The sequence below is a fragment of the Heloderma suspectum genome, chromosome 2, assembly GCF_057233095.1.
Source record: "Heloderma suspectum isolate Gila_16-S chromosome 2, 16-S_ref, whole genome shotgun sequence".
NCBI classification, from domain to species: domain Eukaryota; kingdom Metazoa; phylum Chordata; class Lepidosauria; order Squamata; family Helodermatidae; genus Heloderma; species Heloderma suspectum.
Genome location: NC_139459.1, coordinates 195,645,553 through 195,661,576, shown reverse-complemented (window position 1 = coordinate 195,661,576; position 16,024 = coordinate 195,645,553). Strand labels below are relative to the sequence as shown.

General features: G+C 42.5%; 1 protein-coding gene across 2 annotated transcripts in view; it reads left to right on the top strand.

The window, feature by feature from the left end:
* The window catches only part of CA10 (carbonic anhydrase 10 (inactive)), a 445,075-nt gene that overhangs the window by 358,225 nt on the left and 70,826 nt on the right, over positions 1-16,024 (top strand). For both annotated transcript variants that reach the window (XM_084832322.1, XM_084832323.1), the window contains exon 5: positions 5,834-6,019. In XM_084832322.1, the coding sequence (XP_084688448.1) occupies positions 5,834-6,019 (186 nt within the window). The remainder of the gene's footprint in view (positions 1-5,833; positions 6,020-16,024) is intronic.

Genomic DNA, 16,024 nt, shown 5'->3' with positions numbered 1-16,024 from the left:
GCAGAAGCAAGTGGTCAGTCAGGCTGCTGGCCGACTGAGCAAGTGAGAGAGGCCGGGCAGCCAAGGCAGCGGGGAGGCAGCGGGGGACCCACCTCACGGGGGCAGGGGGTAAGAGCAGCTCAATTTGCCGCTCTTCCCGCTCCACCACCTGATGCAGGCTCATGACCCCGCGTAAGGGTAGGGCCAGCCCTGACCTAGTGCCTTCTTTGTTATCCTTTTGGTACCAGGAAAATACCCTTTGATTCTCTCAGGCCTTTTAATCCTCTGTATATTTCTGCTGCCTTTTTTGTCCTTTTAAGTAGTTTATCTCTGTGATATTGTTACATCTTCTTGTGGTGCCTGTTTTAACCTCTGCTGCTTTAATTGATCACCACTTTTAATTGATTTTTTGGTGCTGGTTTTTATTTGACTTTTGGATTTTTGTTTGGACTTTGGGATTTTTATTTGGACTTTGGATTTGATTTGTGTTTTTAGTGTAAGTCATCCCCCTGAGAGCTATTAGCCATAGGGTTACTATCTTAGAAATAAATACAACAGGACAGACGTAATCAGTTCTGAACAGAACAGACCTCAGAGGACTTCCATATGAGCCTTCTTAGATGGCAAAGCAGTGTAAGAAGCAAGACAGTTTACATCCTTCAACTCAAATGCAATGGCTGAAATTGCATGCATCTAATATAAATTAGGAGAACTGCCAGAGACTCCTCTCCAAGAGAGAAATCCCAGTGGTCTTGATTATTGCATTAAGAACAATGGCAGTGTCTCAGCCATCATATGTGTGGTATGTCCTAAAACAAGGTTGGCAGCCTGATGACTTCCAGATGTTTTGGACTGCAACTCCTATCAGGCCCAGCCAGTGTAGCCAGTGATCAGGGAATATGGCGGTTGCAGTCCAAAACATCTGGCAGACACCAGGTTACCTACCCCTGTTTTTTCAGAATAGAGGTGTGCATTGAAGGGGAATGAGGGAAGGCTCTTCATACTGAAATTTCTCTTTGGAGCAGGATGTGCAGAAAGTTGGACCCAAAAAAGCAGATCCCTTTTTTTCATGAAAAACTTAATCTAGGCCATGCAGATTGCACAGGCAGCATTCGTCCTACACTCATCCCCTTGGGTCACGTCACTGTGTTGATGCCCTTGGGAACCACAGTCTTTGTCTCAGAGTACAGTAAGAGTGTACCCTTCTAAAAGATGCAGAGATATTTTAGTTCTTGTTGTGTTCTCTGTGCAGTTTTTGTCTGTATAGAAAGGATGCGGGTGTAAATGAAGAACTGTATTGTATGCACAATAAACCTTTACATTTATGCTGGAAGTCCATTTGTGCAACATGGAATGCTAAAAAATCAGGAGGTATTACCAGGCATGCCTGAAGGATGGCTTCTAAGGCTGATGATTGGAGGTCCATGATCCAAAAATATCAGCTTGGAAACTAACATTTTCAGAATCAGCATACCCAAAACCTGTCCAGACTTTAAAAAAAGGTAAAGGTAAAGGTGTCCCCAACCAGTCGTGTCCGACTCTAGGGTGCGGTGCTCATCCCCGTTTCTAAGCCGAAGAGCCAGCGCTGTCCGAAGACGCTTCCGTGGTCATGTGGCCGGCATGACTGAACACTGAGGTGCACGGAACGCTGTTACCTTTCCCACCGAAGCGGTACCTATTTATCTACTTGCAATTTCTTGCTTTCGAACTGCTAGGTTGGCAGGAGCTGGGACTGAAGACGGGAGCTCACTCCGTCACGTAGCACTCGGGTCTCGAACTGCTGTCCTGCTGACCTTCCAGTCTGCAGTTCAGCATCTTAACCACTAAGCCACCGCGGCCCGTCCAGACTTTAGTCTACACTAAATATTCTGCAACATAATCGTCATGTCTGCTTCACTGGATACTTCCATGTATTTTGCAGTGCAGATGTACCGTACAGAGCAGGGCAAACCTTTGGGCAGTAGTCATTTTTTGACATTTGAGAAACTGTCCCAGGCACCACCACAAAATGGCTGCCAAGAGAGGCATGGCAAAGGACAAGTAACCTGTCCAAAAGACTGAGCATAAGGCACAAGTAAGGGCTGAGCCCCAACACACTAAACAACTCCTTAGAACTCACAGTTTTCAGCACGAACAGAAACCTATTTCACAGAAACAGGTGTTCATTTAAAAAAAACAAGTGGGAGGGACAAGGCACCTTGATGGGTGCCAAGAAAGGTGTCCAGGGTCACACTGGTGCCCATGGGCACCACGTTTTCTGTCCCTGTTTTGGAGGATCATGGTGGATGAATGCACTATTTTTTATTTATTTGATTTGTACCCTGCCGTTCTACCAAAACATGGCATTCAAGGCGGCTATACAGAGACAATGTTACTCCTATTTGATATATTCATTTCTATGTTTCCCGGTGGACACTTACAGTCTTGAGGCTGTTAAAAGGCTCACCCTGATGCACTTGAAAATGTGTTATTTGAAATCTTCACATTAGTTATAACTGCTACATCCGTCAAAAGAAGAACAAATGTGGTGAAGGGTAGGCCACAACAGCATTGTCACTGTGGCTGTGTAGTGCTTGGGAAGGCACTACGCTATGTTTCTGCAAGGTGCTGTGAGTTTAATAACTGTGCTGGGGTGTGCTGTGGGGATACACTGCTAGAGCCATGGAGCAGAGATAGTCCCAGGAACAAAATCCCAAACACACCACCCAAACTGCAGTTCCTGAGCTCATCTGGCAGTTCTTGCAGCAACTCCAGGCAAAACAAGCCAAGCCCAACAGTCAGTCAGACAGTTTAGTTCTCCTGGCCAGGCAAATGGGTGAAGCAGGCAGGTCAAGCAGAAAGCAAAGTTCCATTGGTCAAGTGGAAACAGACAGCCAAATAAGCAGAGACCAGTCTGGAGACCTAAACCAGCAGCCTGGCCCAATGAAGATCTCACCTGGATTACTTAGGGGTGCTTGCTAAACTGCCCCAAGTGTAGCTGGTTAACAGATTAACAAGTGGGACATCTTCACAAGAATGTTGCTGGCTCGCCTTTGTTGTCCATAGAGAATTATTAGATCTGTGTTAGAATTCCAGCTGGGTCATATTTACCTTAGGAGAGAAAACAGGGGTTGTCTAATTTAAGATTGACATCCAGCAGAGTAAGAGGACTGATTTTTAATATCGTTTGAAAGTATTCACAAGCAAATGAAGTGTTCAGTAAGATGTGGAATTTCAGGCTGCAATCCCATGCATGCTTACCTGGGAGTAAGCCCCATTCAGCTCAGTGTGACCTACTTCTGAGTAGACATGTTTAAGAGTGCGCTGTGGGAATAACAAACCAGCAAAGTGGCTTTTCAACCAGGTGATATTTTTCTATGTATCTTTTCGAAATAACACCCAAGGTGGGTCAAGAAGTTTCTCATTGATATATACAAAGTAATGCGAGCCCCCATTGAAATATTAAAGCAAATGTGATATTTATTTACCATGCATGCTAATATCAAGGCAATAAAATAGAGGGCAAATGCAAAACAACAATTTCATTTGTTGTCCCCCCCTCCCGCCTTTCCAGGCATTAATAAATGACTTTATGTGACAAACATAACTTTTCTCATTCTGATTTGAAAGTAAAAAGAGACCCTAAAACACCTGTGTCAATGCAATGAAGCAGAATGACTTATGGTCGCCTTCAACTTCTGTCACACAATCACTATCATGTAACTTTTCTTACAAGGAAATTAGCAACAAAACAAGACCTTTAAGCACAGTAATTAGCATTAGACATAAAATGACACTGCAGCAATGTAAATGATTGCAGTGCCAATGTAGTATAGCATATAATATGTAATTGCCAAGGCGTTCCTTTCAAATTAAAGCTCAACAAAGCATACTATTGCTATACTTCCCTCTGATTAATACGAATTATCATAATGTAAATGTACTGTTTGTATCCAGCCTGGTGATTTTTATTTTTTATTTTTATGAATGCTGAGGAACATGATTTAGTCTTACTTGTTCCTGGGCGGAAATGTCTCTCTGGGCACAAATCCACTGGGAGGGAAGGTCTCCTGCACACACTTCTTTAAAATAAATGGGAACTGTGCAGGAGCCCCACTGACTGAGCTCATGGACACCTCCTGTTCATTCGAGTGAGTCTTCTGCAGGAGGCCTTCCTTCCAGGCAGACTGCACTTTTTGGCTTTACAGAAGCATCAATAAGGACATGTGTCTTCTTCATTTTTACTTTCATTTCACTCTTTTTTAAAATGATTGGTTTCATAATTGAACACTAAACATATTCATGTGCTGGGTGTCACAACACCCTCCCACTTTTATTCCCCAGCAACTGTTATTTAGAGGCATAGTGCCTTTGATACTGGAGGTAATATATAGCCAGTAGCCATTGATGGTCTTATCCACCATGAATTTGCCCAAAGCCATCAAGTTGGCAGCCATCCCCACATTCAGCAATTCCATAGCTGAACTATGGACTGCATGAAGAAGTACTTTCTTTTATCTGTCCTGAATGCCCCACCAATCAGCTTCATGGAATGAACCTATTGGGCTCTAATATTATGAGAGAGGATGAAAATCTTCTCCTTGTCCACTTTCTCCACACCGTGCATAACTTTATAGACCTCTATCATGTCCCCTTCTAACTTACCTTTTTTCTAAGCTAAAAAGCCCCAAACATTGTAACCTTTTCACATAGAGGAGTTGTTCTAGTTGCTTGATCTTTCTGGTTGCCCTTTTCTGCAACTTCCCCAACTTTACAACATCCTTGAGATGCAGCGAGCAGAACTTGTAAACAATATTTCAAATGCTTATAATGCTCATATATGGGCATTATGATATTGACAGTTTTATTTTCGATTCCTTTTCTAATGAGCCTCAACATGGAATTTGCCATTTTCACAGCAACTGCACTTAAGTGTTACATCCCTGTTTTGCCAGCATAAGCTGACAGTGAATATATTGCCAATATTCTGCAACATGCCTAGGCATTAGGGTGGGAGAGCTTTCAGTGATCCCAGAATGAATTCCAGGGACTGTGACCCTCAAAGTTAATGCACACATGAATATGGGAACTGTTCTATTTCTGTTGGTGCAGGATCTTCCATGCAAAATTAGGATGAAACTAGCAAAATTTGTCTTTGAATTATATGGCCATAATGCTTTGGAGGAAAAGATACAAGTTTTTCTCTAAGGAATCGTCATGGACAAGGGGGTTTGCATCTAGTGATGGCAAGGAAAAAAGGCTATCACATACTTTTGGGGTCCCTACATTTTCAAAGCTAGTCTTCACTTTAAGCCAATTGTTTTTATAAGTTTTTTCAGTAAGGATAAATGAGTTTAATTTTTGATATGTTTAAATATAATGTAAATAATTTATCCTTTCGTTGAAATATTCCCCTTTCTTGGGCCCAAAATTTGGTAATGAAGCCATTATTCAAGTCTCATATAAGGAATACTTTCACATTCCTACTTATTTAGTGGCAAACTAATCACATTTATTGTGTTCCTCGCACACTTCTGGCTAAAATGCATATATATCTTATATATTTTACATGAAATATGTATGCTTATTAAAATAACTCAATATATAATGCAATGCTCAAAGCAGAAAAATGAAACCCTTAAGGGTTTGTGAATTTCCTCACAGCTTTCTAAAAAAAAATTGCTTCTAGATCAGCTAGAGTGTTTAAGGGTAGAGTTCTATGCCTGTTTAGACAGGAGAAGTCCTACAACTATCAGTATTCCCCAGCCAGTCACTGACTAAACGTGCATAGCATTGCACCCAAAGGCAGCAAAAGAAAAAAAAGGAGGGGGGAAAGACTTGCCAGTTTCATACTTTTTTATTCCATTTCGTTTAGGTCAGTGGGACAATGTATAATACAGGGAGACATGTTTCTCTACGACTGGACAAAGAACATTTGGTCAACATCTCTGGAGGGCCCATGACATACAGTCACCGCTTGGAAGAAATCCGGTTACACTTTGGCAGCGAAGACAGCCAGGGGTCAGAACACCTACTGAATGGACAAGCTTTCTCTGGGGAGGTATGTCAATGCACTTAGAGCTCTGAAGAGAGAAGTAAAAAGTAAAATGATGCCTAAGGGAGGGAACTTGTTTTGTTTCTGCCCTTAACAATGGTTTGGAATTCTGCACATTACAAATACTGCAATATTCCATTTCTGGGCAAGATATTGGAGTGTGTGGTGGCCTCCCAACTCCAGGGATTCCTGGAAGAGACAGAATAACTAGATTCATTTCAATCTGGCTTCAGACCAAGTTATGGGACAGAAACAGCTTTGGACACCTTGGTGGATGACCTAGGCCAGGAGCTAGACATGGGAGTGTGTCCCTGTTGATTCTGCTGGACCTCTCAGTGGCTTTCAATACCATCGACCATGGTATCCTTCTGGGCCACCTCGCTGGGATGGGACTTGGAGGCACTGTTTTACAGTGGCTCCATTCCTTCTTGGAGGGGCAGACCCAGAAGGTGGTGCTGGGGGACTTCTGTTCAGCTCCCTGGCCATTGGCCTGTGGGGTTCCTCATGGTTCCATTTTGTCCCCCATGCTATTTAACATATACATGAAACCATTAGGAGAGGTTGTCCAGAGTTTTGGGGTTTGGTGTCACCAGTATGCTAATGACACCCAACTCTACTTTTCCTTTCCATCTAATTCCAAGGAAGCTGTTGTGGTGCTAAACCGGTGTCTGTCGGCAGTAATGGACTGGATGAGGGCAAACAAATTGAAGCTTAATCCAGATAAGACAGAGGTGGTCTTGGTCTGTTGAAAGGTCAATCAGGGAATAGGGATTCAGCTTGTGCTGGATGGGGTTACACTCCCCCTGAAGATACAGGTTCACATTGGGTGTACTTCTGGATTCAACCCTGAGCCTGAATGCCCAGGTTTCAGCGGTGGCCAGGAGTAAATTTGCACAGTTAACACTAGTGCGCCTGCTGCACCCGTTCCTTGAGATGTCGGACTTGGCCACAGTAACACATGCCGTAGTTACATCCTGTCTGGATTACTGTAACGTGCTGCACGTGGGGCTGCCTCTGAAGAGTGCTCGGAAACTTCAGCTGGTTCAAAGAGCTGCTACCAGACTGTGGACTGGGGCTGGCTACAGGGAGCATACCACTCCCCTGCTAAAACAGCTTCACTGGCTCTCAGGCTGTTTGCGGGCACAATCCAAACTGCCGGTCATGACCTATAAAGTCCTAGACGGCTCGGGCCCAGGTTATCTGAAATACTGTATTCTCCCCTATGAGCCTGCTCATGCCCTAAGATCTTCAGAGGAGGCCTTTCTTGCGGTCGCACCACCATCACAGGCCCGCCTGGTGGGAACGCAAAAGAGGGCCTTCTCGGTCGCTGCCCCAAGGCTCTGGAACTCCCTTGCCAGGGAGGTGAGAGTGGCACCTTCCTTGGTATGTTTTCTCAGGCAGGTAAAAAGTTTTTTGTTCCGGCAGGACTATGGGGATATTTAGTCTGGACCTGTGAGAATATGATGGATTGATACTATGGTTTATATTGCTTGTTGTCTTTTAAAATTTTGATATTTTATACAGTTTTAATATTATTGATGATTTAATTATATTTTTAACTTTTGTATATTTCTATTTATATGTTTTAACTGTATAAGTTTTTAATGTAGTAAAGCCACCTTGAGTCCCAGTATTGGGAAAAAGGTGGGATAATATTAATGATAATAATAGTAGTAGTAGTAATAATAATAATAATACAAAAATCAACAAGTGTGTGATGAGAAAACAAATTCTGCAACTGGACTACAGTACACACATTTTTATATATTACCTTAATGTCACATTTTATCCCGTGTAAAATCTGCTTGGCTTTTTTACCCTAGAATTTGTAATTAATCAGATTTCGTCACTTGCTGGCAGTGGGGATGCGTTTGGAACTCAAAACCATGGAAAGAAATAGTTAAGGGATATATAGAGGTAACGCTTATATGGATTCCTCAGTGAGAAGGTGATGAATAATGGCAGTTTGGCAGACAAACATCTCTGAAAGTCAGCTTGCCCACCGCTACTAATATCTCCCTGCAGTCCACAACAACTGCGATGTGTTGGGCTTCACCTGTCTCCTCACATCAGCTGTGAACACACTCAGCAGGCCTGCCCAGTATACTGCATCAACTGCGTGTACGCCCTTGAATATAACCCTGATTCTTCTGCAGCAAACTACAGAGAGTTCCTTGGCGGACAAGTTGATGTGGAAAGGTTTACTGAAGTTAGAACATTTGAAAAAGAGGACCATTGGTAGGGAATCCTGCTATAGTGCTAGACGCTTTTCAAACATCAGAGGTTTCTCATCTTGACCACAGGAAACACATTAAAGAGTCACTGTAGTTTCTAAGTATTTAACAGATCTGTGTGTAGATTTTCAGGCTTCATACAAAAAAGAACGAGAAATGAAATCAGCCAGGAACATCTCTTGCCCAAGCCCCAGAGAAATGAAGAGGACTTATACTCATTTCAGTCTGCAGTGGAGCTCTGGGCAGTCTTGTCAGGATTAGGTCCTCATGGTTTGGTAGAGAGTCTGAACAGGATTGGATTCCCAAGTGTTTTATTTATGTATTTATTTATCTACAAAGTTTATATACCATTCCACATCTCGACAGATTCTGGAGCAGTGAACAATAAAAAATATAAGATAAGATAAAAGAATAAAACTCCATGTTAATTTTTTTTTTTAAGATACAGAATTCTGATAAAAAGCCATGTTGTAAAGGCAGTCCAGTGACAAGGTCAAAGGAGACTAATGTTCATGCTGGAGAATCTGTCTGCAGGAGGCAGGACGGAATGAGTCTGAGGTAAAGGCACTAAGGCAAATGAATTTGGAGAGGGAAATCTGCAAGGCTGGTTCAGGCAGGAAGAAAGATTCTAAAAGCAGGAAGATAGAGATCACAAGAGCATATAGCTACCTGCTAGTACTGGCATGGCAGATCTTAGAGGCAGCCAGGATCACCAGGAGCCAGTAGGAATCTGCAGGTAGAGACGAACCTATATATTTTTTACACTTTATTTCATTTCTGAGTTGCCACATAGCTGGAGGTCTCAGAGTGACAGACAGAAGAAAAAGAAATACAATAAGACCAATGATAAAAAGAATGTAAAAGGATTTAGAAACAATAGTTTAAAATAATTTAATTCAAAAACATTTAATTGCTATATATAGATATAGTCTAGATGGGATGTTGTTGTTCAGTCGTTCAGTCGTGTCCGACTCTTCGTAACCCCATGGACCATAGCACGCCAGGCCCTCCTGTCCTCCTCTCTCTCCCGGAGTGTGCTCTAGATGGGATAACTTGGTCTATTTCTAATGCTTTTAAGAAGATGGTTCCATACAGCAGATGCTACTGAGGAGGTTCCCAGTTAGAAACCTGCTGGTTCTGACAGATGATCACAAGATGTTCCTGGTGATAATGGTTCATTGTCAACCAAATGGTCTCTGTAGCTGGGGGCAAAACTCTGAAAGAAACAAGAGGCCACCCATCTACACTCCAGTATTTTTTGGAAAGTGTTTTATAGCTTTTTATACTTCATTGTGCCTTGCATACACACACACACACACACACACACACAGAGAGAGAGAGAGAAATAAGAGACACACTCCTTGTGGCAAATATTTACAAAAGTCTCCTCAAATATCCTGTTACTACTTTTTCTAAAACACCCAAGGGTTCTAGTGACAAATCAGTTTATTTTGCTGAAGATGAATGACCACTTTACACTCTGTACCATTTATCACCAATTGGTGATAACTCAAGTAATACTGGCCATCTTTGTTGGTATCATGGAACAACAGATTCATAAAGAGCTATAGATAAATTGCAGCCTTGTCAAATGATGTTGTTATAATAGATGGTAATCATTTTCTTTGTTTTCCAAAGTCAGGTAGCTATATAGCAAAATCAGGAATGGTATTTTAATGTAATTATTCATGTCTTGAACTTCTAACACCTGTGTGCCAACTTTAAATATGGTGATCATTGGACATGTTTATTGAATTAAGTGTTTGTCTTTTTAAAGAAGAGAGAATACCAGTAGCTTTAAATAAAATTTTAAAAAAGCAAGGCTAATTATATATTAATACGGAGCATGAATTTTTGTTCACTCCATTTTGACCCCTAAATATTATCTGATTGAGTTCGGAACCGTCTCAAATTAAAGCTGCTGATTCCTAGATTTGTAGAAAAATAATCACTCCCCTGAAAATAAATTGACAGCTTCGCAGTTAATTGTTAATGTTTATAATGGAACCCCTTTCTCTGCAACAGAGGAGGAGTGGACCTGTCTGTGCTTTCATGTAGTGGGAGGGGGCCCTTATTGGAAGGAGGGAGGCTAACTATGTGGGTGAATGAGAGGGAGGGAGGTGGATTGGAAAACCCCATTTGCTACGGCGGGGTCCGGGGCTTGTAGTGGGAAGAGGTTGTATTATTGGAGTACTCATTGAAGGGATGCTGATGCAGGACATGATTGGGAAGTTGAGAGGAAGAGAGCGGGAAAACCAGAGTGACCAGCCTCCGCTGCACCATCCATACAAAGTTGTGAAATCTCAAGGTCAGGTAAAACAGCTGATTAACAAAGTTACTAAATCGTACGTTACACACACTTGGGTGTGAAATTTTTTGCAATGGGTACAGCTAGTATCCATATCATTAGATAAGCATTCAGTATTAGACTGGAGTGCCAGGAATGAAACATAGCACCATATGTAATTTGACATAGTTGGCCATCAGTACCACAAACATTGTTTTAGATTTTCAGAATTTAGAGAATACTCTAAAACAGCCTTCCCCAACCTGGCACTATCCAAATGTGTCGGACTGCAACCCCCATCATCCCCTGGGATGATTTACATGATTTGTTTTGAAGGAAATATCTCACAGCTGCTAGATATGGGGTAAACCAAAAATTAACAGAGCAGCTATGCTGAAATAAGGGTTTTACCATTCTGTAGACCAGGGCCAAATTCTATTTCAGAGGAGCTTTCAGGGGCCGCATTCCAGTGGTGGGTGGGGCTGAAGGCAAAGGGGGTGGGGCCAAAGATCCCAGCATAGTGTAGCTTAAAGCTCTTACTGCCAGTCACTAAGCCTTAGGAGTGGGATTTCAGTCTTTTAGAATGGGGCGGAAACTGCACAAAATCCAGCAAACTGTTAAACAAGTGGTGGTTGGAGGAAAGGGGGTGGGGCCAGAGGAAGGGGGCATGGCCATCTGGGTAATACCAGAGTACCAGCTTTGGCTCCCCCAGAAGGGCCATATTTGGCATCCGGGCCTAAGGTTCTGCACCCCTACTGTAGACTCCACAGAACTAATCTAGTCCCTGCCATACACTCAGTATTTCTTCTTAGAGCACTTTGACTAGAACAACACTCTGTGTACTAGGAGCCTTTGGGTGGAGGATGGATGTAGTACAATAGGATGGATCATCACCATATTGAATAACCCAACAATAATTCAGGCTGAGCATTTTAGAAATGTGGATCCTCACAGTACACCCATAGTTTATTCTGCAGATATGGCATTCAGAATATGGAGTTACAACTGTTACATCAGAGATAGCTGCTACCTATGCCCAATAGAATTTGGTGTAAGGAACATGCATCCGTTCACAGTTAAAGTGAACACCAGAGTCCATACTAAAACAGGTTACTGAAGAGCAGACTGCAGTAGCGCTGTTAGAAGCTATTGCTCACAAGTAGACCAACATATGAACAGGAGGCAGTGCTGTGCCAAGTAGCCTGCACAATCAGGTCGAATGGAAGCCTTCGTACATAGAAGTGAATGCACAAAACCTCCACCCCCGCAGACCGCAAAGGGAAGGACTAATTGACCTCTGTGATGTCAGGAACGGAACTAGTCGATGTGGCCCTGCTCACACATTGATCTGTGCATGACTACTTTTTGAATCAAAGTGCAGTAAAAACAGTAGGGGGAGGATAAAGACGATACAAACATTAATAGAATATTAATAGGATTGAACCCATGCATGCAAAGCTTGTGCTTTACAATTGAGCTATGGCCCCTTTTCATGGCTAGTTCACTGCTTGCAGCCCTAAGGCCAGATGTAGCGCTGGCCTCATTACAGCAAGGAAAATAAGGCTCCCTCCGCAGAAATTATTCTGCAGTTTTTCTGTGGTGTCTACATTTACTACAGTTTGTGACTGGCAAGTGCTGTCCTACATCCTATGTACATGCACATGCTATACACTGAATGCACAATATGCCCCAAAGTGGCAGGAACCAGTGACTCATGGCTTATTCATGCTTTTGTCCTGATCCAGCTACGACCTTCTGCGCACATATTCCTAAGCCCTATTCAGGTGTTCTGTACTCCACACTATTAAGATCACATGGAGAGAGAGCAGGGCCACACAAGCCAACCTATGGTGGCCACGTATGAATCACCAAAAAAAGAACAAATAGATAATCAAAGAAGAGGATGAAAGAGGGCACCGATTTGCAAAAAAAAATTGCATATGGTAATTTATATGCATAGATGCAAATTTTGATGTTATTATAATTTAGATATAAGTACAATAGGTCACACCATAGTGGAGAAGACTGTGACTAGATGTGCCTTGCTTAGTCTGCTATCCAGGTACTAACTGATGATGGGCAACTTCCAGACTCCTGCTCTCCATTTTTATGGTTCCTTATGTTTAAACCAGACTTGGACTGGACAGCCCTTCAAATAGAGGATACCTTCAAAATAGGGGACAGGCCTCTGGTAGCTCTTTAAATGGAGGATTGTCCTCTGTAAAAGAGGACATGTGACACACTCGTTCTTATATCCCCTGCCAGCCCCACAGGTACACTGTTCATAAGTTGGGGGGAAGTCTGAAAGATGGAAGCCTGTCACACTCTTGTAGACTGTTCCCCTGAGCTGGAACCCTGAGCATGCAGGGTTCCAGCGCAGAGAGACAGCCTACACATGTGCATCAAACTTCCCCTCCCCAGTGCATTGGCAGTGTGGGGGCTCGACTGGCAGGAGATTCAGGGCCAGGCTCTATGCAGCCCCACTGTCTTTCCATGCAGCATTAATCATGTGGAACATGAAGCTCTTGAACAGGGCTATAGTTGGATAAGAAACGGCATTGGGATTGCATATGCAAAATAATTGGCTTGGGTCAAATACTTGTTGATAGTGGCAATGATCTCTTTGGGAGCAGGGGATGGATTTAGTATTTATTTATTTGTTTGTTTGTTTAAAATATTTCTGCACTTCTTGTCATGTAAAACACATCCAGACAGTGTACATCAATAAATCCATACTATACATAGAGAAATATACATAGACAATATAACTAAAACATGACCAATGGCCATCAAAAAATAAACAACAGAATCAAAATGACAAGCATCATAAATCATCAACCGCCAAGGCAAATAAAAACGTCTTCGACATACTCCTGAGCTGCATCAGAGTTGGCACATGTTTTATTGGGCAGGGGGTATTCCAGAGAGTGGGCACCACCACAAAGGAGGTCCTCTCTGGATGTTGCCAAATGGACATCTGCAGGATGTGGCACAACCCAGAGAGCCCAGAGGCCAGGCAGGTCTGCAGGGGAGAATGCCTTCTCTCAGGTATCCCAGTCCCAATTTCTTTAGGTCCTTATAGGTTAAGACCAAAACCTTAAGCTTGACCTGGTAGCAGATTGGCAGCCAGTGCAATTCTTATATGTCCATAAGTAGACGCATCACACAAGAGTACATACACACATGGCTCTTCAAAATAGATAACTGGCATTATCACCAATTATCTGACTACATATACAGTATGGTTTTGGTCTTTCCATTTAACTTGTGACTCACTCTGATTCGGTACATGCTATCTGTGATAACCTGCACAAATTCCTCTGTTTAACAAGTCAGTGGTGTCTCTGCAGGACTTGAAGGGATTAAAAGTTTGGTGAATATTACCATTGTTAACTATTACAGAGAATACGTCACAATCCTTCTCTGGAGAAGGAGGAGGAAGACATAATTAACTTTGCCACAAAATTAATATGTAGAAAACCCCTTAATTGTGGTGGCAGATTCTTGCTTACCTTTAAACCAACATTTAGAGATGGGTTTCTACTACCTAGAGGTCAACACAGTAGTTAACACAAGTTGCAGTAACTGAGAGGGAAAATACATCTTGTGTATAAGCCCTTGGAGTTTGTTTTATTCCCATACTGCTTTTGATGCTTTGTATGTGGAGGGAAAATGAATGAATTCAGCATCCCTCTTGCTGAAATTGAGATCTGCTCATTGCCACAGGCTATTTGCATTACATTTTTGAGCTTTTTGCTGGAAACTGACACAGGTCAGTTTTAGTATTTCCGCTCAAAGATAACTTTACCATACTTCAGCGCTTATTAACGTAGCAAATTAAGCCATGGAGGGAAAAAAACAGAGGAGGGAACATACATCTAGTGTAAGGGCGGTATAGCAAAACCTCTGTAGACTGCAGATTACTGTTCTGCTTCAACAATGGAAGCAAACATGGCAATGTAACAAATGGCTAAACTACAAATCAAGAGGTAATGGTGATATTTTAGGAAGGAGATGGGGCTAATTTAAGGGGTGGGAAATTTTTAGATAGCTTTATGGGACGGTAAAGTTGTCCAAAATATGTTGTCCTTTAAATCTGTCTCTTACAACAGTTGGTGCGTCCAAGATGATACCATATGTATAGGCATATTGCACAAGTATGTCAAAGAACATGTACAGATAATGGCCAGCTGCATCCTTTTGGCTGCATCCCTAGCTTGCCTACCCTCATCCTGGCACCTGGTCTTCCAGCTCTGCAGCAGGAGGGGAGCGTGTTGACCACAAAATTGCACGCACAGCCATTCTGGAGGTGCCACTCTAGCTTTCTCCAAGGAATCTCTAGAGCTGGCACACAGGACTGGCCCAAAGTCTAAGATTCGTGCTGGTCAACATGCAAACAGTGAAGTGGAAATTGTGGGACTTCCATCTAGGGATGTATGAGAATTTTGTTTCAGTTCGCAAATCACTAAAAAATGCTCCATTCACAATAATCCCAGATGCTAATGGGAGTGCATTTATCCAAAAATGTGCATAAGTTCCCAAACTTGCCTTCATGTTTGCAAAATGTATACTTGAAAAATGCACAACATGCTCAAAATTTTCCTAAGATGCGCAACTTTCTCAAAAGCACAGAGATGGGGAAAAGGGGGAAGTCCCAGAGGCAGGAAGGGAGGAAGCCACATTATGCAGCTTCCTGTGCACCATATCTCCCCCCCCCCCGAAGTTCCCTGGATAGACAGGCAAAATTGCCTGTCTAGCCAAAAATGCAGGGTGGCCAGAGCACAGAGGCTGCATACTCATCAGCCTCTGAGTTTGGAGGCCAACGACTATCTCCGTAGGATTGCGCCCTAAACCTTAATGAAAATCATGCTAGACTTGCCTTGTAAATCAAACGCTCTTTTTTTCTGCTCCTAAAAGTATCGTTGCTTGAGCACAGTAAAATGGAACCCAAATGAAAGGTGTATCTGTGTGGTAAGATCATTCAGCTTTGCTGTTATTCAGAACAAACTAAGCCCATCTTTTGGACCTATGAGATGGAAAAATAGAAAGAGAGAATGGGTGAACAAATCCTATCTTGAAAAAGAGTCAACCTGAATATTCGAAGCATTCAATTAGGAAAAAAATATTCTGTGTTTTGTTGCAGGATATATCAGTACATAAAGGAGGGCTCAGTTACAGGAAATTATTATTTAAATCATAGATGGGGGACATGTGGCCTTTCAGAGGTTGTTGCACTGCAGGTCGGATCAGCCCCAGCCAGCATAGCCAATGATGAGGGATGAAGGGAGTTGCAGTCCAACAACTTCTGGAGAGCCACATATTCCCCATCCCTGATATAAATTAATAGCCCAAATCCATTTTGTATCAGTTCATCTTAGAAGGGCCTCATTTCAGAGAGCATTCAGCTCTAAATCTGCCAGAATTAACTAGCTAAAGGTAGAAGTCAGGGATGGGCAAACATGTAGTGAGGCTATGCCTAGGGAGAGCTAG